Genomic DNA, 26,371 nt, shown 5'->3' with positions numbered 1-26,371 from the left:
ACCCCTAAAGTTGTGGAATGATTGAGATCTGGCCAGATCCATCATTTTGAGACAGCTACGGCTCCCTCATTTTTTGCAATCTAAACACGTATTTCTCTTGGTCCCATCTGGTAGGGGGATTCTGTGGATTTAAGGAAAGGAGGCATGGTTGGAGCGGAGGCACTGTGTATAGAAACTAGAGCAACACGGGACGAGCCCAGACACTCAGCAAAAAAAGTCTATATAGCTAGCAACGGTCACAAAAACCCTACTCCTGACCAAGCCCAGGCAGCTGCCACGCCGGCCTCCGCCACTCACCCCGCCCCCCAACGCTCATTGGCTCTCAGCCCCGAAGCCGGACCCGCAGCCTCTCGCCTATTGGGCCAGACAGGACCTGGGGCGGGGTGCGGAAACAAGAGTTTGGGACTACTGAGAGCCGCCTTCGAGGGCTAAGGAGAGGCAGGAGGTGGGACTGGGGGAGGGTTTCCAGACGAGGGGGCGACTATGGCAGCTGCGCGGCGGCAGCGGCGGCTGAGACGGAGCGCGCGCCCAGCTTTGAATGAGCGGGGCTGGGACTGAACCGGCGGAGCGCAAGCTCGAGGAAGCGACCGGCAGCGCGCGTGCGCGCGCCCTGTGTGCGCGCGCAGCCCGCGGCAGCTCGGAGCCTCCGCCGGGCGGGCGGGGAGGGGGAGGGGCAGGTGAGTGTGTGCGGCTCGCGCGCCCTCGAGGGGCTTCCCTCCCCCACCCCCATCCCGATCCGGACCGGGGTCTTGGCGGGGGGGGTGTCCTCTGCCCTTCCCCAGTTAGCCCTCGTCTCTGCCCCGCACTTCCCGCCCTCCCACCTTCCTTTTCGGCCCTCCACCCGGTTTCCCCCCACCGAGGCCGACTGCCACTCTGTGGTACTGTTTCCGGGTCAGGCTGACCTCTGGGGTGAGGGAACCGCGACCCCGAGCGGGCCCCGGGCGTGCAGCCCTCACCATGCGGGCTGACGCGTGGGAGACCGTGCTGCGGGGCTCCAACCGGAATTCCCGGGTCCCCAGATTCGTCCCCCACAGGGAAATTTGTCCGTTCTTCCTGCCCTTCCTCTACAGGCCTTGCTCCTTCCCAAGCAGATTTTTCTAAAATCCAAGTCCCAGTCCACTTGGCACCCACTTGGAGCAATTGAGAGCGTTTTCACCAAACGCCGTACATATGGCGTCGGATTGTGCAACCTGAAAACGCTCCTGTTGTTTTTCGCATCTGTACAGTGGGTATGATTTTTTATTATCAGACAATTTCAAGTGGGTAATCTGAAGTTAAAACATTTTAGTTATGAATCTCGTTCCTTTTGAGCCTTTCAGGAGACTTTACTCTGCCTTTGTAAGAGCCTCAGTGGTATTTGAGGGCCTGACTTTGAGTTGCCTTAGATGGTCCAGTGTTCGCCCGCTCTCACGTTCTACTTCTAGTTCCCCTTCTCTTGCCGCTACCGAACTTTGGTTTTTCAAATTTAAGTGAGGTCAGGTGGTTTTATTTTTGGAACCTTAACCTACTTCAGAGATTTACAGACTTAATTTGAGGATATTCTGTACTGTACTAGATTATATGGTGTTTCAAATTTTGGTATTAAAAACATTCAAAAATATAGTTTTAGAAATACAGCAATTAGTGACTTGTTTAGTGTGTACCAACATAGATTTCGGCTTGGCTTATTTAACAATTTGTGAGATAGTGACTCTACTGAAAAGATCTCGCCAGCAGTTTACATGGAATTACAGGGAGGAAGGATACATTTAATCTTTCAGTTTCTAATGCATTTTTTTTTTAAATTGTAGGTGAATCTTTTTCACTTGACACAGCCAAGCTGTCACTCCTGTTGACTTCCTAGAGATGTCATTTGTCCAAAAGCGCTGAGGGTAGGTTGCTTTATGGTTCTGAACCTTATTTCGGCTATATCTCAAGTTTTTGTATTTTTGTAGTAAGTTTTAAGGAAACTTTAACTTTAAAATTAGATTATATTAGTATTTCTCAGTTCTAGAAAGTATTTCGACAGAGTAAAAATGCAAGTAGCTTAAGATGTGTACTTCTCAGATTGGTGATCTAGAGAGCGTTTCAAAAATCAACTGAGGCAATGAGTGTAAAATTTAAGAAGAGGTTTCTTAAATGGGATGTGGTGTGGGAAGAGCCTGGGCTTTGGGGTCAGTCTCTTTAACTTCTGGGTGAGTGAATGTGAACTTCACTAGCAGTTGAGCGTCATCTGTTAAATGGGAATAGTGAAACTCACCTCCTTTGTTTGTCTTTAGAATTCCAGTGAGGCCATAGAAGGTACATTGTCTAGAACTATATTGAGTGCTCAAGGAATGATAATTTCCCTTCGTTCAACAAATATTTGAGTACCTACAATGTGCTTAGCATTGGCTAAGACCTAGAAATACCAACTGAGCAAGACTGATGGGGCCCTGCCTCCCTAGTTTCTTGCATTGTCACTGGCTTGTGACAGTTGAGCAGCGTACACAGGGTTTCTGTGTACTGGGTCAGTAGTGTTTCCCATCACCTGGGGTAGTATCTGTTACATAGTAGGTGCTAAATATACGTGTGTGTGATACACACACACACACACACACACACACACACACACACACAGAGAGAAATGAATTGGAACATTAAGTAAATATGGGTCCCAAAGAACTGATTCCTGCCTTTAAGTCAGTGTAATTGATAAAATCAAAAATGTTGCTTGATGGTTAACATGATTGCATTTTCCCCCATTTCAGTTGCAATTGGTTGGAAAATTTATCTTGGAAATTATAATACCATCACTGAATTACTAAAAATGTTTATTATTAGTGAGGTATTCTTGGCTTTTGAATTAAATAGACCTAGATTTGAATCTAGATCATTGGGTGTGGGAACATGGAAACATGAGCTTACTCTCTGCTTCAATTCTATGAAAAGAGAGCAATAACATCTATCTCATAAGATGGTTTTATGGTGAGATAATACTTAAGTAGTGCTTGGCACATAGTAGCTAGTCAGTGAATATTAGTTTTTCTCTTTTATTAATCACAAAAGCAACTTTTCCACAGAATGAGGATATTCTTAATTGCTAGGGAGAGAATTCTATTCTGGTGTCAATAATAGTCCCACTTTCTGATTTACTATTGGAACAAAACTTTAAATTTTATTTTTAGTTACCATTAAAGTCATTCAATTTGACAAATACTTATTGAACAATGACACACAGCAATATTTGTGGCAGAGCGATGACCGTTGTTACCAAGCCTTTATATGAAACTTATTCTCAACTCTTCATTCATGTAAATCCTGAGACGGACTCTTTTCCCCAGTCCTTAAATATTAAACGTCTTCTCCCTTCAAAACATCCTGATAGAGTATCTCCTCAACTCTTTCCCCTTTTCTCCCTAATGCCACATGCTCTACGGTCTCTTTTCTAGCTCTTTTTTTGTTTATAATTTTTCTGAAAATTTAGGCTACATCTTCATTTAAGGAAGTTTGCTTTCTTTTGGTTGAGAGTTTTATTTTTGACAAATTAGCTTTAAAATGAAGCTTTTGTTCATCACCTTAATTGTTCACATCATTCTGCTCGTACTGAAGCAATCAAACCTTTCTTTCACGTCTTATTTTGCAAGTAGTAACCGGAGGTAACAGATGAATAAGATCCTCATGGGAAGGATTGTGCAGGATGAATACAGTATATAGAAATAACTATGGTACAAAATAGAAAATACAGGTGCAGTAAGAGAAAAATCCTGCAATTAAAAAGACTTTGCAATAGTTCAGCAAGAAATAATAAAGGCTTATGCTAGGGAGATTGCAGTGGAAATAGGGAAGAATATGGATAGTATTAGGAAATGGAATTAGGTCTTTTTGGCAGTTTGCATGTAAGGGGATAAGAGAAAGGAGTCAAAAACGTTGCATTTTTTGAATCCTTTCAAATTGCTGTTTGGGGATGTTTTGGACAGAAATATTTTAGTTACTTGAACAGTGAAATTGTTAATATTTTCTTCGTTCAGTTTATTTTAGAGTCACGTTCTTTTCATCCTCGCAGTTAGTAGGCCAACTCCAGGCATAGGCATTCAGAAAATCATTCAACGCATATGGCGATACAACTTGCACATGTACAAAATGCATGAGCATTGCTAAGGGAGCCTTTTGGAACTCTTCTTACTGAAAAGAGTCTACTTGCCCTTTACACCCTTCTAACCCTAGAAGTAGAAAGTGTTTTGCCTTTCTTTAGAAGGGATTGGCAATAGTGGCTCTACAGAGCAGTTTAGGATCAGGTACTGCAAGAGTTAACTGCATTTTCCTTGCTTTCTGGTTTTGTTTCGCTTTTATTATTTTTGTTTTGTTTTGAACTTTCATATCAAGGTATAATACACAAGCAGTGTATACAGTAAAATAAACTGGTGTTGCCACCACTCAAATTGAGATACAGACCTTAGTTCCCTCATGCTTCTATACCACCCCCCAATCAGAGGTGAACACCATCTTTTATTATGTAATTTTTAACCAGTCAGTGTAATATCTTACTAGTTGAGAAAATTATTACATGCTCTTTTCAAGACTTTAGGAGGTTATTGCTCATATCTAGTAATTGAAAGCAAAGCAGTGCTCTCTCCTTTAATCCACTTGAAATACTTTTTAAAATAGCATATTAGTACAGTGATGGTATATTTATCCAGGGAGATTTAAATATTTATGTTATATTTAAAATTTCATTGCTTATCTTATATCCATATAAGATAATTTTAAAATAAAAGTCAGCATCTCAGTTTTGCGTAGATGGAACATACAGCTATCTTTTTAATTTGGCTCCATGATCATTATTACTTAAGTTACATTTTGTTCCCTTTTAAGTAAATATGTATAGAACTGAAGTCCAAATATACTGTTGATGTTTTCTTATTTTGGAAAAAAATATTAAATTATGTTTTCTTTTTTTGTTTTATGGAATCACTCTACTCCAAATATTGGTGTTAACCGACTATAATGATTGCTTGGAAACTTTCTACTGATGGCCTAGGAGTAGGATAAGTTTTAGTTGTGACTTTGTTATTGGTTTTTGCCTCACCTTGAACAGAAAAGTTAACTTCAGTGTATCTTAAGTCTGCTGGTTGAGAAAGCTAAGAAGTTGGATGATACATTGATGTATTCAAATTATCCCAACGTAAGAATCATGATTCTAAATGCTTACTCAGTAATTTTCCTCTTTTGACAGATGAAAGGCAAGGAAAAGCTAAAACATAAAATTCCATTGTCAGAAACATCATTCCTCTGTGTGTGTGTGTGTGTGTGTGTGTGTGTGTGTGTATACATACCTGTAATTTCTTGTGACTTGATTTAACATGTGATCTACTCTACCTCTATACTGGAAAAATAGCCATCTCTCATGAATTAACAAATTTTAGTTTCCTTTTACCTCTTGTGTATTTATTTTGAGTCTCTGAATGAGGAAACTTATGGTTACTTAATATATTTAACTCTAACTTATGCCAAAACTCATTTTAAGAAATATTTAAATTAGTGATTGTTAGCATAATATATGTAGTACATATATGGTATAGGTGACTAAAATGTGTAAAGAAATATTTGGAAATAATGACCATGTTTAAAAGGCTAGCAAAATGATACCTGTTTTGCCATTTTTGAGAATTTTTTTTGTCCTCTTGTTGCCATGGCTTTAACTAGTTCCCAGTTCCTTAGCATTTCTTTTATATAAATCATATCTTTTGATTTAATCATAGGGAGGCAGTATGAGTGTGATCTTTTAGGACTCAATCATTAGACTACCTGGGTTCAGATTCCACTTTTGTAACTTAACAGCTCTGTGTCTTCGGGCAGCTTACTTAACCACTCTGTGCCTTGGTTTCCCTATCTAAAATAGGAATAAAATAGTACTTAGCTCCAGTCCTTCATAGGGTTGTTCTGAGCATTAAACGAGTTATTACATGTAAAGCACTAAGAAAGCTTGTATTAGAGTAAGAGTTAGCTATTATGGTATGTTGAAATGCTGCTGTGAAATCAGAGTTCCATTCCTAGAGAAATTCTGTAATATGTTTCTTGTCACTAATTGACTTAGTTTCCTACTGAAAATTGGCTCTCCATAGTTGCAACTAATCAATATAAAATAATGGTCTTAATGACTTCTTTTAAGATTCTAATCAGAATCTGAAAACTCATGACATAATACTGTTTTTTTAATGTCTTACTAGATTGTTTTTACTAGATTTTTGAGCTACAGTTGACACAAAATGAACTGCACATTTTTTAAATGTAAAATTTTATCAGTTTTGATTAATATATACACTCCTGTGAAACCATCACCACAATCAAAATAGTAAGTATATCCAGTACCTCCAGTACTCATGCTCCTTTGTACTCCATCCTTCCCACCCCTTCCTGCCCCATCTCAAGGCACCACTGATCTATTTTCTGTCACTAGAGATTTGTTTGTCTTTTCTAGAGCTTTTTTTTTTTTAATAAATGGGATCATATAGTATATATTCTTTTTTTGTCTGGCTTCTTTTCATTCAGCTTAATTATTTTGAGATATATCCATGCTATTGCTTGCAGTAGTAGTTCATTCTTTTTTATTGTTGAGTAGTGTTCTATTATATGTATATACCACAATTTGTTTATCCATTCACCTGTTGATGTACATTTGGGTTGTTTCCAGTTTGGAGCTATTAAAAATAAAGCTGCTGGGCTTCCCTGCTGGCGCAGTGGTTGAGAGTCCGCCTGCCGATGCAGGGGATACGGGTTCGTGCCCCTGTCCGGGAAGATCCCACATGCCGCGGAGCGGCTAGGCCCGTGAGCCATGGCCGCTGAGCCTGCGCATCCGGAGCCTGCGCATCCGGAGCCTGTGCTCCGCAGCAGGAGGGGCCACGACAGTGAGAGACCCACGTACCGCAAAAAAAAAAAAAATTAAAAATAAAATAAAGCTGCTATTCAAAAACAACACGTTTTTGAATGGGTGTATGGTTTCATTTATCTTGGGTGAATTCCTAAGAGTAGAATGGTTGGGTCATATGCTGCATGTTGGTTTAACTTTGTAAGAAACTGCCAACTGTTTTCCAAAATGGCTGTATCATTTTACCTTCCCACTACCAGTGTATGAGAGTTATGGTTGCTTCACATCCTTGGCAGTACTTGGTATTTTTAATTTGAGCCATTTTAACATGTGTGTAATGGTTTTTAAGTGTTTTTCTTTTTAACATCTTTATTGGAGTATAATTGTTATACAATGTTGTGTTAGTTTCTGCTGTATAACAAAGTGAAAAAAAAATGGAATGCTTCACGAATTTGCATGTCACCTTTGCGCAGGGACCGTGCTAATCTCTGTATCGTTCCAATTTTAGTATATGTGCTGCCAAAGCGAGCACTAAGTGTTGTTTTAATTTGCATTTCTCTGATGATTAATGATGTTGACCATTATTTCAATGTACTTATTTACCATTGTATATCTTCTTTGGTGAAGTGTCTATTCACACCTTTTGCCCAGTTTTTAAAAATTAAGTTGTTTTCTTACTGAGTTTTGAGAGGTTCTTATGTATTCCAGATACAAGTTCTTTATCAGATATATGCTTTGCAAAGATTTTCTTCCAGTCTGTGGCTTGTCTTTTTATTCCCTTAACAGTGTTTTTGAATTGTAGAAGTTTTAAATTTTGATGAAGCCCTGTTTATCCTTTTTTTTTTATGGATTGTGCTTTTGGTGTCGTATCTAAAAAGATATTTGCCTAACCCAGGTCACAAAGATTTTGTCCAATTTTATTTTTCTAGAAGTTTTGTAGTTTTAGTTTTTGTTTTTTTTGTCTGCGTTGGGTCTTCATTGCTGCTCATAGCTTTCTCTAAGTGCAGCAAGCGAGGTCTACTCTTCTTTGTGGTGCTCAAGCTTCTCATTGTGGTGGCTTCTCTTGTTGCAGAGCACAGGCTCTAGGTGCGTGGACTTCAGTAGTTGTGGCATACAGGCTCCGTAGTTGTGGCTTGCGGGCTCTAGAGCACAGTCTCAGTAGTTGTGGCGCATGGGCTTAAGTTGCTCTGTGGCATGTGGGAGCTTCCCGGACCAGGGCTCGAACCCATGTCCCCTTCATTGGCAGGCAGATTCTTAACCACTGTGCCACCAGGGAAGTCCTAGTTTTAGATTTTATATTTATATCTGTGGTCCATTTTGAGTACTTTTTGTAAATGGTGTGAAATATGGATTGAAGGTTTTTGGGTTTTGGTGGCTTTTTCTGGCATATGGGTATCCAGTTTTTCCAGCACTATTAGTCAGAAAGACTGTCCCTTCTCCACTGAATGGCCTTCACATGTTCATAAATTTCAGTTGTTCATATTTTGTGGGTCTATTTCTATACCTTCCATTCTGTTCCATTGATCTATTTATCAGTCTTGACTCCAGTTCTACATCATTTTGATTACTGTAGCTTTATAATGAATCTTGAAATCAGGTAGTATTAGCCCTTCTGCTTTGATTTTTTTCAACATTGTTTTGACCATTATAGGTCCTTTACGTTTCTATATGAATTTTAGAATTAGCTTATCAAATTTTAGAGAAAAAAGCTTGCTGAGATTTTGATTGGGATTTCACTGAATCTGTAGTTCAATTTAGGGAGATTTGATATCTTAACAGTATCAAGTCTTTGAGCCATGAAAGATCTTTAAGTTAATAAGGGTCTTTTAATTTCTCTCATCAATGTTTTATAGTTTCTGATAATAAGTCTTTCATTAGATTTCTCCCTAAGTACTTTATATTTTCTGTACTCTTATAATTTTTAAAAATCTTAGTTTGTGATCATTTGTTGCTAACATAAAAATACAGTTGATTATAGATTCCATTAAATTTTCTACATAGACTATAGATACAGTTTTACTTCTTTCTTTCCAGTCTGAATGCCTTTTATTTCCTTTTCTTGCTTGATTGCACTGGCCAGAACCTCTGCTACGGTGTTAAGCAGAAGTGACAAAAGCAGATGTGCTTATGTTGTTCATAATCTTAGGTGGGAAGTGTCCAGTTTTTCACCACTAAGTCTCATGTTACTATGGGTTTTTCATAGATGTCCTTGGTCAGGTTGAGAAAGTTCCCTTCTATTTCTAGTTGGTTGTTTTTAAGGAGTTTTGTGTCTGTTCATAAGCTACTGGTCTCTAGTTTTCTTTTCTGATAATGTCTTTGGTCTAGATTAGTGTCAGTGTAATGGTAGCCTCAAAGAGTGAGTTGACAAAAAATCCCTCTCCTTCAGTTTTCTGGCACTGTGTGTAGAATTGGTATTACTTCTTAAGTATTTGATAGAATTCATTCATGAAGCCATCTGGGCTTGGGTGATTTTTAACTACAAATTCAATTTCTTTAATAAATACAGAGATTTTCAGGTTATCTGTTTTTTCTTGCTGTGCTTTCATAACTTGTTTCTTTCAAGGAATTTGTCCATTTCATCTTGTCAAATATAGGCATAAAGTTATAATACTTTCTCAATATACTCTTCATATTTGTAGACTCTCTAGTAATGTCACCTCTCTTTTATGATATTGGCATAATTTGTTATTAGGGACATGTATTTTGGGTTCTTATGTACTTTTGATTAACTGACCCCTTTATCACTATGAAATGAACATTTTTATGTCTGCTAATATTATTTTCGCTAAAAATCTACTCTCTGACATTGAAATAGTCAATTTAACTTTCTTTCAATTAGTGTTAGCATGGTATATTTTTCCGTCATCCTTTTGCTTTTAACCTATTTGTGTTTTTATACTTAAAGTACATTTTTTGCATCCTATCTAACAATCTCTGGCTTTAAATTTGCATTTAACGAGATTATTGCTCCAGTTGGGTTTAATTCTATCCTCTTGCTATTTGTTGTTCCATCTAATATTTGTTCCCCTTTACCTTGTTTTCTACTACCTTTTCTATTGAGTATTTTCTATCTTCTCTGTTGGCTTATTAGCTATAACTGGACTTTACCCCTCAGAGAATATGATTTAATTGATTTACTAGGGGTGGGCCCAGTTATCATTATTTCTTTAAATATGTGTGAACTACTGGACTAGATGATCTCTATAGTTCACTTCCAGTTTATTAGCTATGTGCCCATAAGTTATTTGACCTGTCTTAATTTCCTCCTCTACAAAATGGGTATGATAAAATGTATCTATCTAGAAGTTAAAAGTTTTATATATTTTGAATAGTATTAATATGTTCATATGATTCAAATTTCAAAAGGTACAGAAGACTCAGTATATACTGTTTTATACTTTTTTGATTTTTCATTTTTTAATAGAAAAATTATAAATAAGTTGTAAATAGATGATTTAAATACAATTTAAAAAAACATTCTGAGAGTAGTTTGAAAAGGTTTTTTTTCCTCCCAACTATTCAAAACTCTTCAAAACTTTCTTGTCAATATGATTTACATTTTAATTTTTAAATTTACTGTGTTATATTTGTACTTTCTAAAGGAAAGTAAAAAATATGTCTGATTTTTACAGTTCATAGTAGGACTTTTCAGGTTGACTTCAGAACATGAGTATAGCTTATGAAATCACCTTAATGCATTTATTTTTGTGCTTTTTTCCACAGGTTTTGATTCCCACCATGGCTATCACACAGTTTCGGTTATTTAAAGTTTGTACCTGCCTAGCAGCAGTATTCTCATTCCTAAAGAGATTAATATGCAGGTAAAGAAATTTTATGTTCAAATTGACCTGGTTATCTTCTTGCTGATTTTAGATACCTTCATAACTACAAAAAGGCAGGACATACTATATTTAAGCTAAATATCTTGATTGCAATATTCATTTATTAATCTCTAGTATTTTTTATATTTTTTTCAGATTTTTATATATTTTTTCAGATCTAGAAAGTAGAGGTTCAGTTCTTCTCTTTCAAATTCTTACATCTTCCATTAAAATAACATTCTTAGTACTATAGAATTTCAGAGATAAACAAAGTAACTTTCATTGTTGTAATCATCAGGAAGTTTTTATGTACATAATTGTTTTATTATCAGGATATTTTAAGATGGTTAGGTGGAATTAGGCATAGGTATTTCTTTTTTTTTTTTTAATTTATTTTTGGCTGCATTGGGTCTTTGTTGCTGTGCGCAGGCTTTCTCCAGTTGCGGCGAGCGGGGACTACTCTTCTTTGTGGTGCACGGGGCACTCATTGCAGCGGCCTCTCCCGTTGCAGAGCACAGGCTCTAGGCACGCGGGCTTCAGTAGTTGTGGCTTGCAGGCTCTAGAGCGCAGGCTCAGTAGTTGTGGCACACGGACTTAATTGCTCTGCGGCATGTGGGATCCTCCGGAACCAGGGCTCAAGCCCCTGTCCCCTGCATTGGCAGGCAGATTCTTAACCACTGCGCCACCAGGGAAGCCCCCATGGGTATTTCTTTACATATTACATTATGAGTGTTATTTTTCTGTTAAAAAAAAAAAACAAAACACTTTAACAGAGAAACCCCAAACAGAATAGATTTTTTTTGTCTCTTAAATAATATTCCAGAATGTACAGGTAGTCCAGGGTAGATAAGTCCTTCTGCTTCAGTAAGTCATTCAGAGACTCAGATTCCTTCTATTTTGTCATACTACCGGACCCTAGAGCTATAGTTCCTAAACTGTATGCCAAGGTACTTCAGGGCTTGCATTACACTCATGGGGTACTGTAGGATACTTCAGATTTTCCAACAAAACACAATGAATGTGATAGTGTCTATTAAACACTAAACAAACTGTTGGCTCAAGGTAGTTCACATTTGCAACATTAGATCCTGCAGTATGTTTTGATGATGTTCTTGAATATTTGAGATAAGTTTTTGTTTACTTGTATTTTGGGTAACCTATCTTGGCAAAGCTAGGTTGTAATTAAAAGCAAGTACTAAACCAAAATTAATATGGAACAGAAAATAAGGGTGAGTCCAAGGCTTGAGGAGCTGTGCAGTATCCAACAGGCACACACATTCCATTAATAAGTAATTGTGGTTATTAAAGAGTGACATCAACATATTATTTTTTCTTTAAATTCATATGTATTTTTTTCTAATGGCTACTAAGCAGATAGGACATACATAAGTATTAAATTGTTTGGGCCTAACTACTTAATCAGTGGAATTGTTAGGTATTTCTTTTGGCCTAGAAGTACTGTGAAAGAAGTACCGACACAGTAAGAGCAGCATAGAATAAAAAAGGAAATGGAGGGCAATCAGCTCTTTTTTTTAGTGGATATGATTTAGAAGTTGCACACAATTCTGTTCACAGCCTATTATCCAGAGCTTAGCCACCTAGCTGCAAGGGAGGCTAGGAAATGTAATCTCAAGCTAAATGGCCATTTTATAACTACTAAAACTCTGAAGATTAAGTGGCATTGAATTTATTGTTAGAAGTAGCATAGCCAGAAAAAAAACTAGGTTAAAGCAGGATGAGTGTGGGTATTAATGCCAGGAGGCTGGAGGTTAAAAAGAAGTAGTTGTGTTAACAGTGGTGATAAATTATAGGTGCTTTTCTCTTTGCATCTGTTATTTTCTAAAACTTTTGTTGAATATAGATTACTTTTAGTATAAGATACTGCATTTGATTTAAAAATATTAAGGACATTTTTGTTGTCACTATGAACTTCTCTTGTCAACGTAAATATGTTTAGGATTGATTGTATATTCAGTTTTAAAGAAAACTGACCCTTTGTTAGAATAAGCTTTTCTTGTCAGAAAGAACCTAGATCATGTGTTCTAAAATACCAGGTTTACATCATAAATTTAGTAGTAGACTGTATTACTTTTTTTCTTCATCCTTTAAACAAAGTATGATTTCTAAACTTAGCTGATTTTACCAACTAGTTCTAAGCAGATGCTTCATAGATTATTTGAAATGAAGCAAGTGACTAATCATTTATAATAGCTACCATTTTTTAATGTGTTATTAAAAAGCAGGCACAGTCTAGTGTCTAGCTATTTTAAATGTCAGTTAAATCCTTACAACAACCTTGCAAAGGTAGGTTTGAATACCTGCCTTTTACAGATGAGGATACTCAGGCCGAGAGATAGGTAATTCTAACTAGATTCATAATTAATAGAAGTAACATTGAAAACCATGGTTTACACAGATTCCATAGCCCATGCTCTTAACAACTCTGTGACAATACTTATCTTCTTTAATATAGTACTTTTCCCACTAATCCTTAAAACTTGGGTACAGTTTATAGTTCAACCCAGTGATTTTCAAACTTCTTAATAGTTTAATAGTAATCTTAATGAGAAACCAACTATGTAAAGCAAAAGCCAGGCCACCCTGGTTAAAATAGCATAGGTATCTGAGAGCTTCACTTACAGAATTCACAGTACTCTTAGGAGCATGGTTTGAAATCAGTTTGTGTTTTTGTTTTTGGCTTTATATTCTTCCTGAGTTTGACTATAATTCTGAATCCTAAGCCAAAAAGCTGTTGGGTTATCCTGTCCAGTACTTTTAAAATATTTAAAAGATATTTGATACATGCCTTTTCTTTTCATATCTTAACAAATTTTTCTTTTCATATCTTAACAATTGTTAATTATTAAAATAAATAATTCAAAAATTGAAAAAGACCTTCTCTTATAAGCCTTAAGTTACTGTCCGTAGTGCTTTTACCCATGCTTGTTTTGGTAGTTTCTTGAAATAAATTATTTCATTTTTGTTTTAGATCTGGCAGAGGACGGAAATTAAGTGGAGACCAAATAACTTTGCCAACTACAGTTGATTATTCATCCGTTCCTAAGCAGGTAATTTTTTTTTGAATGTTGAATGAATGTTCCAGAACCATATTTTTCAAACTGGATTGCCGACCATTAGTATGTCATGAAATTAATTTGGTAGTCAGGGTCAGGATTTTTATTGTTGTTATTAAATTTTTTTATTCTAAAATTTTTATTTTGTTCTTTAAGATTTTCTGTTACTTTGCTGAGGATTTCTTTTTTTTTTAATTGGTTTTAATAGTGTTTGCTATTGCTTATTGAAGCATTTTTATAATAACTATTTTAAAGTCTTAGATAATTCCAACATTTATATCATCTTGCGGTTTGTGTCTGTTGATTGACTTTTTCCATTCAAGTTGAGATTTCTTCATTGTTCATTTGCAGGTTACTTCATGGTTATGTTGAATATTATGTTTGGGACTCTATCTTATTTAAATACTATAAAGAATGTTATTATTTATTATTTTATCAGGCAATATACCTGGTTAAGGTTAGATTGCAAGTTCCAAGTCTCCTTCTGTGGGCTGTAGTTTTAATGTCAGTTCAATTTTTAAAGCAAAAAAATTTTCTTTTGTTTTGTTGTTTGTATTTTTTTAATGGGTAGAACAGAATGTCCAACTCATAGAATATTTCTTTTAAACTTTTCATCTAGTTTTGGTATGTGGTATAAAATTTGTATTTTCCCATTGGTCAAAAAAGTTTGAATAACCAATGTTTTAGAAAACTCATTTTTCTAATAAATGATGAATTAAATTTAGACAGATGTTGAAGAGTGGACTTCCTGGGATGAAGATGCACCCACAAGTGTAAAGATTGAAGGAGGGAATGGGAATGTTGCAACACAGCAAAATGCTTTAGAACAACTGGAACCTGACTATTTTAAGGACATGACACCAACTATAAGGAAAACCCAGAAAGTATGTTAAAGATTTGTGCTTTTGGAGATAAAACTATTAAACCACTCTTCAGATTCCTATAATTAAAATTAGTATAATTGGTATTTGTTAGAAAGCCTATTTCTAATTAGCAATTGTGTTTTCTGTCATGTTAAAGAAGCTTATATATTCAAGTGACCTGGACACAGATCTAGTAAATTGTACCCCCAAGTCTTTTAAAATTGTGTCTAAGCATTTATAGAAATCCTACTGTATGTCAGATTCTAGACTCCAGTCTCTGCTATGGAGACTAAGCTGAATAAGATACAATTCTAACCTTAAAAGATTAGTTCACAGTTTAGTGATGTCTACAAACTGATAAGTAGTTTCCATTGTTTATAACCATTATCAAACTGATGCAAGGCTCTGAGAACTTAGTGTAATTGTTGTGGGTTTGTGTAGTCATCCACACTTTATTTTATCCCTTTTGAGTTATATAGTTATACATGGACAATCACTTAAAGATGCAGGGAATTATTAGAAAAAGAACAATGGCTGAGTATTTTCCTTTCTTTTTATCAAAATAGTACATGTACATTTGAAAGTTGTTTCTAAATATCTTTCTTTCTTTCCTTTCTTTCCTTTCTTTCTTTGTTGGGTCTTTGTTGCTGCGCGCCGGCTTTCTTAGTTGCGGCGAGCCGGAACTCCTCTTCATTGCGGTGCACGGGCTTCTCATTGCGGTGGCTTCTCTTGTTGCGTAGCATTGGCTCTAGGTGCACGGGCTTCAGTAGTTGTGGCACACGGGCTTAGTTGCTCTGTGGCATGTGGGATCTTCCTGGACCAGGGCTCGAACCCATGTCCCCTGCATTGGCAGGCAGATTCCTAAGCACTGTGCCACCAGGAAAGTCCCTGAAAATTGTTTTTAAATCAAAGAATATAGAAGAGCTTATAATGAAAAGCAATAGGGCTTCCCTGGTGGCTCAGTGGTTGAGAGTGTGCCTGTCGACGCTGGGGACACAGTTCGTGCCCCGGTCCGGGAAGATCCCATATGCCGTGGAGTGGCTGGGCCCATGAGCCATGGCCGCGGAGCCAGTGCTCCGCAACGGAAGAGACCACAACGGTGAGAGGCCCGTGTACTGCAAAACAACAACAACAAAAAAGAAAATCAATAGACTTCTGCCCCATCATTCTTCATACCAGTTCTACTTTCTAAAAGCAGCCACCCGTAACTTTTTCTGTTTGGGCTTCTAGCATTTTTCATCATATCTGTATATAGTATTCTTATATTGCTATGTCTTGATTTACCAATCACAGATATTGTCCACTGACTGCATACTATGGTAAACGGGGGTTTATTTCATATCCTCTTACCCCCTTTTCAAATACGGTAATGTTTTTATTCCAATCTACCTCATCAGTCATCCTGCTGTTTTCAAAAGAAAAAAATACTTAAAGTTCCATTGTTCAATCAAGCATAGAAAATATTTTTTATAAATATACTTATAAAATGAGGACATTATTTATTCCACAATTCTCTAATAGGGTTTTTCACCCTCTTCTACCTTCCAGCCAGTTTCATCTGTATATTTATTTTTAGATTTTCAAGGCTGATAACATTTACATGCTGTAATCATAGTTGTTTTTGTTGAGTTGTCCAAATGCATTAAGTTATATATTTTTCAAGGAGTTTTAAGTGAATTTCTTAGTAGATGAGTACCTTTTATTTTGAAAGTCTATTTTGCTGCTCTTAATAGGAACTCAGTATATTGCAGTAGTACCTGAATAAATTAGTTAGAATGAAAATACTTTTAAGCTACAAAACTAATACTACTGGCCTGAAAGAGTTAATGTATTCATAGATACCCACATACTTAGAGAACTGGTTATACTTCTGGTAGGATATGATACATGTTCTTGTTTAATACAGTGACTAAAAATGCCTAATTATATTTTGGGGGGTCCAGGGAAAGTAGGGAAAGAGGAAAGAGGAAGAGGAAAATTTATTGTTTTAGAAAAAAGTGAAATATAGTTTTTCTTAGTATGCAACTGATTTGTGTGACAGTTGCCTAAGAATTTTGGTGCTCTATATAGACTTTAAAAAAAATTTTTTTACATTGTAAATTTTAAAAGAAGAAAGGTAGAACATATTTTAAATAATTATAAAATGCTTTGGTCAGTTAATTTGTCTGTGTTTATATAGTGATGTGTAAAATGTTCCTATAATTCTCTTTCGATTAATCTTTCAGATCATTATTAAGAAGAGAGAACCATTAAATTTTGGCATCCCAGATGGTAGCACAGGTTTCTCTAGTAGACTAGCAGCTACACAAGATATGCCTTTTATTCATCAATCTGTAAGTATGCTAATGGTATCTAGGCAAGAGCTTTTTTTTCATTTCTATTTTCTTAAAAGAAGAAAAAAATTAAAATGAATTGAACATTGTATTTGTATGACCTTGAAACAGGTGTAGCAGATCAAGAGAGGTTACCAATCCTGTCCTTTTATGAGATTATAAATTATATCAGATATGAAGATCAGGGTCCATTGTACACATAAAAGATAGAGACAAAAATGTTATTGAAAAATATGACCTTTACATTTTTAAGTCTTTTGTCATTTACAGACAGTTCTGGGTGTACTCTGATGCTTTCGCAAAAATGTTCCTATAAAAGGGTTTCATCTTCAAGGAATTCATGGAAAAGACTCTGACAAGTACACGTTTCTGGTAACTGCCTATACTGCTGAACTGAATGAATAAGCATTTTCAGAACTCTAATGGAAAACTGATGAATTCATAAAAGTGCTAACAAAAGATCAAGATGGAAAAAAAATTACATGGGACTGAGTGAACTGATGAGGATGATTATAATTTTTGTGACTTTCTGTTTGAATAAAAATAAAAAAATCCCACAAGGACTCAGAGGCAAAAGATATACAAATCAATTTTCACTGCAAAGTAAAGGACCTGTTACAGTGGAGGATTACTGGACTGAATGTCAATATTGTGACATAGTGTGAGTGTGAGTGTTTGTTAATTGCAGTCGTTGCTTTTGTTGTGGTCATCCATTTGCAATGCTTGGTGTCAGTTTATTTATCTCTTGTAAAAATAAAATACAATGTGTGTGTGTGTGTGTGTGTGTGTGTGTGTGTGTGTGTGTGTGTGTGAAAAATATGACCTTTAAAGAGATTACCACTAAAATTTAACCTTAATAGCAGGTTATTTTTAAGTAAGTTATGAATTGTTTCCCTAGTAGAGTATATTTACATTTAAAGTGTGGTTTAACTTAAAATAGATTTGACTTAAATACAACACTTCTATGGACAAAAGTAGTGAGGAAAGTATATAGCTGTGATTTTCAACCTTGGAGGCTATCAGAATCAACTTTGAACTTTTTTTTTCTTTTTTTTTTTTGTTGATACAGAGATGTCACATTTAATTTATTTGAAACAAATTAAAGGGAAAAATCATTGTGGAAACTCTCCTATAAATGACTGAAATTCTTATATCAAACTAAGTCATTTTTTTATCTGGTGTTGATATGAGAAAACTCTTTTCTCAGTAGAAGTGCTCTATTTCTTAAATTAGCTCCATAAATCTCTACATTCTTTCCAACTGATTAAGACAAGTTCACATTTGGAATATGAGGAGTCTGAAATGGAAGTCGAAGGTACTCAAAAGTATATATATAGTACTTTCTAGACTAAAAGCTTTCCTTAGAACTGCGATATAAAAAGCAGTGACTAAATATATAAAACGATAGCCAGATTACCAATAAGTGTACATCTCAAACACAAACCATTACTTTGCATTTAGGGAAGAAAAATATTAAATTCTTGCATCTTGCTTAATGTTCAATCTGCTTATGTAAGTAGATATTGGTTTTTTGGGTTTTTTTGTTTTATTCAAATAGTCACAAAAATTAAAATCATCCTCATCAGTTCACTCAGTCCCATGTAATTAATTTTTTTTCATCTTGATCTTTTGTTAGCACTTTTATGAATTCATCAGTTTTCCATTAGAGTTCTGAAAATGCTTATTCATTCAGTTCAGCAGTATAGTCAGTTGCCAGAAGCCTGTACTTGTCAGTCTCTTCCATGAATTCCTTGAAGATGAAACCTGTTTATAGGAACATTTTTGCAAAAGCATCAGAGTACACCCAGAACTGTCTGTAAATGACAGAAGACTTAAAAATGACCACGGTTAAAGATTTGATGAAAGTTCATGATAATACAATTGACAAGGAAATTTAGTTATTTCTGAGATATACATTTTAAAGTAATAACTAGGATTATGACTTATAACATTCTACCAGTACATATAAGATTTTTAGGAATTTCATGTAATGTCTGAAACATTTATATTAATATATTTCCATACAAATAACCCAAAGAAAGTTTAGTATTAGTTTTTGTTTTTAATAAATTTATTTATTTTTGGCTGTGTTGGGTCTTCGTTGCTGTGCGCAGGCTTTCTCTGGTTATGGTGAGTGAGGGCTACTCTTCGTTGCGGTGCGCAGGCTTCTCATTGCGGTGGCTTCTCTTGTTACGGAGCACAGACTCTAAGCACGCACGCTTCAGTAGTTGTGACAAGTGGGCTCAGTAGTTGTGGCTTGTGGACTCTAGAGCGCAGGTTCAGTAGTTGTGGTGCACGGACTTAGTTGCTCCGCGGCATGTGGGAATCTTCCTGGACCAGGGCACGAACCTGTGTCCCATGCGTTGGCAGGCAGATTCTTAACCACTGTGCCACCATGGAAGCCATTTTTTAAAAAAAATTTTTAAATTTAATTTTATTTATTTTTTTATGCAGCAGGTTCTTATTAGTCACCAATTTTATACACATCAGTGTGTACATGTCAATCACAATCACCCAATTCAGCACACCACCATCCCCAGGCCCCCACGGCTTTCCCCCCTTGGTGTCCATACGTTTGTTCTCTACATCTGTGTCTCAACTTCTGCCCTGCAAACTGGTTCATCTGTACCATTTTTCTAGGTTCCACATGCATGCATTAATATACAATATTTGTTTTTCTCTTTCTGACTTACTTCACTCTGTGTGACAGTCTCTAGTTCCATCCACGTCTCAACAAATGACTCAATTTTGTTCCTTTTTATGGCTGAGTAATATTCCATTGTATATATGTGCCACTACTTCTTTATCCATTCGTCTGTCGATGGGCATTTAGGTTGCTTCCATGACCTGGCTATTGTAAATAGTACTGCAATGAATATTGGGGTACATGTGTCTTTTTGAATTATGGTTTTCTCTGGGTATATGCCCAGTAGTGGGATTGCTGGATCATATGGTATTCTATTTTTAGTTTTTTAAGGAACCTCCATAATGTTCTCCATAGTGGCTGTATCAATTTACATTCCCACCAACAGTGCAAGAGGGTTCCCTTTTCTCCACATCCTCTCTAGCATTTGTTGTTTGTAGATTTTCTGATGATGCCCATTCTAACTAGTGTGAGGTGATACCTCATTGTAGTTTTGATTTGCATTTCTCGAATAATTAGTGAGGTTGAGCAGCTTTTCATGTGCCTCTTGGGCATCTGTATGTCTTCTTTGGAGAGATGTCTATTTAGGTCTTCTGCCCATTTTTGGATTGGGTTGTTTGTTTCTTTAATATTGAGCTACATGAGCTGTTTATATATCTTGGAGATTAATCCTTTGTCCGTTGATTCGTTTGCAAATATTTTCTCCCATTCTGAAGGTTATCCTTTCGTGTTGTTTATGGTTTCCTTTGCTGTGCAAAAGCTTTGAAGTTTCATTAGGTCCCATTTGTTTATTTTTGTTTTTATTTCCATTACTCCAGGAGGTGGATCAAAAAAGATCTTGCTGTGATTTATGTCAAAGAGTGTTCTTCCTATGTTTTCCTCTAAGAGTTTTATAGTGTCTGGTCTTACATTTAGGTCTCAAATCCATTTTCAGTTTATTTTTGTGTATGGTGTTAGGGAGTGTTCTAATTTCATTCTTTTACATGTAGCTGTCCAGTTTTCCCAGCACCACTTATTGAAGAGACTGTCTTTTTTGCATTGTATATCCTTGCCTCCTCTGTAAAAGATTAGTTGACCATATGTGCCTGGGTTTATCTCTAGGCTTTCTATCTTGTTCCATTGATCTACGTTTCTGTTTTTGTGCCAGTACCATATTGTCTTGATTACTGTAGTTTTGTAGTATAGTCAGAAGTCAGGGAGTCTGATTCCTCCAGCTCCGTTTTTTTCTCTCAAGACTGCTTTAGCTATTCGGCGTCTTTTGTGTCTCCATACAAATTTTAAGATGTTTTGTTCTAGTTCTGTAAAAATGCCATTGGTAATTTGATTGGGTTTGCATTGAATCTGTAGATTGGGTAGTATAGTCATTTTCACAGTATTGATTCTTCCAATCCAAGAACATGGTATATCTCTCCATCTGTTGGTATCATCTTTAATTTCTTTCCTCAGTGTCTTATAGTTTTCTGCATACAGGTCTTTTGTCTCCCTAGGTAGGTTTATTCCTAGGTATTTTATTTTTTTTGTTGCAATGGTAAATGGGAGTGTTTCTTTAATTTCTCTTTCAGATTTTTCATCATTAGTGTATAGGAATGCAAGAGATTTCTGTGCATTAATTTTGTATCCTGCAACTTTATCAGATTCATTGATTAGCTCTAGTAGTTTTCTGGTGGCATTTTTAGGATTCTCCATGTATACTGTCATGTCATCTGCAAACAGTGACAGTTTTACTTCTTTTCCAATTTGTATTCCTTTTATTTCTTTTTCTTCTCTGATTGCTGTGGTAGGACTTCCAAAACTATGTTGAATCATAGTGGTGAGAGTGGACATCCTTGTCTTGTTCCTGATCTTAGAGGAAATGCTTTCAGTTTTTCACCATTGAGAATGATGTTTGCTGTGGGTTTGTCATATATGGCCTTTATTATGTTGAGGTAGGTTCCCTCTATACCCACTTTCTGGAGAGTTTTAATCATAAATGGGTGTTGAATTTTGTCAAAAGCTTTTTCTGTGTCTATTGAGTTGATCATATGGTTTTTATTCTGCAAGTTGTGAATATGGTGTATCACATTGATTGCTTTGTGTATATTGAAGAATCCTTACATCCCTTGGATAAATCACTCTTGATCATGGTGTATGATCCTTTTAATGTGTTCTTGGATTCTGTTTGCTGGTATTTTGTTGAGGATTTTTGCATCTGTATTCATCTGTGATATTGGTCTGTAATTTTCTTTCTTTGTAGTATCTTTGTCTGGTTTTGGTATCAGGGTGATGATGGTGGCCTCATAAAATGAGTTTGGGAATGTTCCTTCCTCTGCAATTTTTTGGAAGAGTTTGAGAAAGATGGGTGTTAGATTTTCTCTAAATGTTTGATAGAATTCACTTGTGAAGCCATCTGGTCCTGGACTTTTGTTTGTTGGAAGACTTTTTTTTTTTTTTTTTTGCGGCACACGGGCCTCTCACTGTTGTGGCCTCTCCCATTGCGGAGCACAGGCTCTGGAGGCGCAGGCTCAGCAGCCATGGCTCGTGGGCCCAGCCACTCTGTGCCTTGTGGGATCTTCCTGGGCTGGGGCACGAACCCATGTCCCCTGCATCGGCAGGCGGACTCTCAACCACTGTGCCACCAGGGAAGCCCTGTTGGAAGATTTTTAATCACAGTTTCCATTTCATTACTTGTGATTGGTCGTTTGTATTTTCTATTTCTTCCTGGTTCAGTCTTGGAAGGTTATACCTTTCTAAGAATTTGTGCATTTCTTCCAGGTTGTCCATTTTATTGGCATACAGTTGCTTGTAGTAGTCTCTTGGGATGCTTTGTATTTCAGTGGTGTCTGTTGTAACTTCTCCTTTTTCATTTCTAATTTTATTGATTTGAGTCCTCTCCCTCTTTTTCTGGATGAGTCTGGCTAATGGTTTATCAATTTTGTTTATCTTCTCAAAGAATCAGCTTTTAGTTTTATTGATCTTTGCTATTGTTTTCTTTGTTTCTATTTCATTTATTTCTGCTCCGATCTTTATGATTTCTTTCCTTCTGCTCACTTTGGGTTTTGTTTGTTCTTCTTTCTCTAGTTCCTTTAGGTGTAAGGTTAGATTGTTTATTTGAGATTTTTCTTGTTTCTTGAGGTAGACTTGTATAGGTATAAACTTCCCTCTTAGAACTGCTTTTGCTGCATCCCATAGGTTTTGGATTGTCGTGTTTTCATTGTCATTTGTCTCTAGGTATTTTTTGATTTTCTCTTTGATTTCTTCAGTGACCTCTTGGTTATTTAGTAACGTATTGTTTAGCCTCCATGTGTTTGTGTTTTTTTACATTTTTTTCCCTGTAATTGATTTCTAATCTCATAGTGTTGTGGTCAGAAAAGATGCTTGATATGATTTCAATTTTCTTAAATTTTCTGAGGCTTGATTTGTGACCCAAGATGTGATCTATCCTGGAGAATCCCGTGTGCACTTGAGAAGAAAGTGTAATCTGCTATTTTTGGATGGAATGTCCTATAAATATCAATTAATTCTATCTGGTCTGTTGTGTCATTTAAAGCTTCTGTTTCCTTATTTATTTTCATTTTGGATGATCTGTCCATGGTGTAAGTGAAGACCCCCACTATTATTGTGTTACTGTCGATTTCCTCTTTAATAGCTGTTAGCAGTTGCCTTATATATTGAGGTGCTCCTATGTTGGGTGCATATATATTTATAATTGTTATATCTTCTTCTTGGATTGATCCTTCGATCATTATGTAGTGTTCTTCCTTGTCTCTTGTAACATTCTTTATTTTAATGTCTATTTTATCTGATATGAGTATTGTTACTCCAGCTTTCTTTTGATTTCCATTTGCATGGAATATCTTTTTCCATCCCCTCACTTTCAGTCTGTATGTGTCCCTAGGTCTGAAGTGGGTCTCTTGTAGACAGCATATAGATGGGTCTTGTTTTTGTATCCATTCAGCAAGCCTGTGTCTTTTGGTTGGAGCATTTAATCCATTCACATTTAAGGTAATTATCGATATGTATGTTCCTATGACCATTTTCTTAATTGTTTTGGGTTTGTTTTTGTAGGTTCTTTTCTTCTCTTGTGTTTCCCACTTAGAGAAGTTCCTTTAGCATTTGTTGTAGAGCTGGTTTGGTGGTGCTGAATTCTCTTAGCTTTTGCTTGTCTGTAAAGCTTTTGATTTCTCCATCGAATCTGAATGAGATCCTTGCCAGGTAGAGTAATCTTGGTTGTAGGTTCTTCCCCTTCATCACTTTAAGTATATCATGCCACTGTCTTCTGGCTTGTAGAGTTTCTGCTGAGAAATCAGCTGTTAACCTTATGGGAGTTCCCTTGTAGGTTATTTTGTCATTTTTCCCTTGCTGCTTGCAATAATTTTTCTTTGTCTTTAATTTTTGCCAATTTGCTTACTATGTGTCTTGGTGTGCTTCTCCTTTGGTTTATCCTGTATGGGACTCTCTGCGCTTCCTGGACTTGGGTGTCTATTTCCTTTCCCATGTTAGGGAAGTTTTCGACTATAATCTCTTCAAATATTTTCTTTGGTCCTTTCTCTCTCTCTTCTCCTTCTGGGAACCCTATAATGCGAATGTTGTTGCGTTTAATGTTGTCCCAGAGGTCTCTTAGGCTGTCATCATTTCTTTTCATTCTCTTTTCTTTATTCTGTTCCACAGCAGTGAATTCCATCATTCTGTCTTCCAGGTCACTTATCGGTTCTTCTGCCTCAGTTATTCTGCTATTGATTCCTTCTAGTGTAGTTTTCATTTCAGTTATTGTATTGTTCATCTCTGTTTGTTTGTTCTTTAATTCTTCTAGGTCTTTGTTAAACATTTCTTGCACCTTCTCGATCTTTGCCTCCATTCTTTTTCCGAGGTCCTGGATCATCTTCACTATCATTATTCTGAATCCTTTTTCTGGAAGGTTGCCTGTCTCCACTTCATTTAGTCATTTTTCTGGGGGTTTATCTTGTTCCTTCATCTGGTACATAGCCCTCTGCCTTTTCATCTTGTCTCTTTCTGTGAATGTGTTTTTGTCCCACAGGCTGCAGGATTGTAGTTCTTCTTGCTTCTGCTGTCTGCCCTCTGGTGGATGAGGCTATCTAAGAGGCTTGTGTAAGTTTTTTGATGGGAGGGACTGGTGGTGGGTAGAGCTGACTGTTCCTCTGGTGGGCAGAGCTCAGTAAAACTTTAATCCACTTGACTGTTGAAGGGTGTGGCTGGGTTCCCTCCCTGTTGGGTTTTTGGCCTGAGGCAACCCAACACTGGAGCCTACCTGGGCTCTTTGGTGGGGCTAATGACAGACTCTTGGAGGGTTCACGCCAAGGAGTACTTCCCAGAACTTCTGCTGCCAGTGTCCTTGTCCCCACGGTGACACACAGCCTCCCGCCACCTCTGCAGGAGACCCTCCAACACTAGCAGGTAGGTCTGGTTCAGTCTCCCCTGGGTTCACTGCTCCTTCCCCTGTGTCCCGATGCACACACTACTTTGTGTGTGCCCTCCAAGAGTGCAGTCTCTGTTTCCCCCAGTCCTGTCAAAGTCCTGCAATCAGATCCCACTAGTCTTCAAAGTCTGATTCTCTAGGAGTTCCTTCTCCCGTTGCCGGACCCCCAGGTTGGGAAGCCTGACGTGGGGCTCAGAACCTTCACTCCAGTGGGTGGACTTCTGTGGTATAAGTGTTCTTCAGTCTGTGAGTCACCCACCCAGCAGTTATGGGATTTGATTTTACTGTGATTGCGCCCCTCCTACCGTCTCATTGTGACTTCTCCTTTGTCTTTGGATGTGGGGTATCTTTTTTGGTGAGTTCCAGTGTCTTCTTGTCGATGATTGTCCCTTTGAACTTTTTAAAACATACCACTGTCCAGACCCCTCCCCAGACCCTAGCTTTTAAGTATGTTTTGATTGATTAATTATTGATTAGTAATTATTGACTGCTTGATTACATTAGTTATCCATTGTTGTATAACAACCTCACACTTAGTGGCTTGAACAACAATAAATATTTTTTTTATCTCATAGTTTCTGTGGATTAGGAATCCACAGAATTCCTAATTCTGTGATAGCTCTTTTTATACTAAGGATATTAACTCTTTTCTGTCATCGTTTACAATTTTCACTTTATTATCGGCTTTATAATTTAGTTTGGATGTTTTTAATGGGCAGATGTATTTAGTTTTTAATGTAGCAAATCTGTTAATTAAAACTTTTTCTTTACTTCGAAGACCGTCTCTACTAAAGGATCAGTTACTCTTTTTTTTATGGTCATAGTCATTTCACCTTTTTTGTATCTAAATGTTTTATAAACTAAAAGTCAAACACCTCAGTGGAAAAATGGATAAATTTACAAATAAGAAATAGACATACCTGATAACATGAAGAAAAGTTTGATCTTATTAGTTCTCAAAGAAATTCAAAGTAAATTAACAAGACACCATTTAAAATCTTAACATATTAGCAAAGATAGAAAAGAAGGCAATTACCTACTCGTATTGACAAAAATGCAAGGAAACAAGACTTCCACCTACTGCTGTCAGGAGAATAAGTTGGTATAACTTTTCAAGAGAGTCATTCAGTGACTTTGAAAATCCTTTTCTTTGATTTAGCTAGTTTACTTTTAGAAATTTACATTAAACATACAATCAGAAATTTTTTAAAAAAATTTTTTAACAGTGGATTGTATCTCATTTATGGTTAAGAGCAGAAAATTCAACACTTTTTATTTCGGTTTTAGGTCTAAGTGCTCAAAAGAGAATATAATAAATCTGTTCACAGCTTGGTGCCAGTTATTTTATGCATGTAATTATTTCCCCACCAACTAAACATTCTAGAATGAGCATTTTC

At 36.6% G+C, this 26,371-nt stretch overlaps 1 protein-coding gene across 3 annotated transcripts in view; it reads left to right on the top strand.

The window, feature by feature from the left end:
• The first annotated feature begins 426 nt into the window (after positions 1–426).
• The window catches only part of EBAG9 (estrogen receptor binding site associated antigen 9), a 31,592-nt gene continuing 5,647 nt past the window's right edge, over positions 427–26,371 (top strand). The window contains exons 1-6 of one of the 3 annotated variants that reach the window (XM_082674809.1): positions 427–445; positions 1,791–1,871; positions 10,550–10,647; positions 13,637–13,715; positions 14,447–14,605; positions 16,810–16,917. In XM_082674809.1, the coding sequence (XP_082530935.1) occupies positions 10,565–10,647; positions 13,637–13,715; positions 14,447–14,605; positions 16,810–16,917 (429 nt within the window). In that variant the 5' untranslated portion in view covers positions 427–445; positions 1,791–1,871; positions 10,550–10,564. Of the gene's footprint in view, positions 446–1,114; positions 1,230–1,790; positions 1,872–6,284; positions 6,314–10,549; positions 10,648–13,636; positions 13,716–14,446; positions 14,606–16,809; positions 16,918–26,371 lie in introns of those variants that run through there. The other 2 variants (XM_082674808.1, XM_082674810.1) reach the window with 2 other exon arrangements.

The sequence above is a fragment of the Grampus griseus genome (genome assembly GCF_964374135.1).
Source record: "Grampus griseus genome assembly, chromosome: 17".
Classification (NCBI taxonomy): Eukaryota; Metazoa; Chordata; class Mammalia; order Artiodactyla; family Delphinidae; genus Grampus; species Grampus griseus.
Note: the sequence above shows the minus strand (reverse complement) of the source record. Positions and strands in the feature narration are given on the sequence as shown.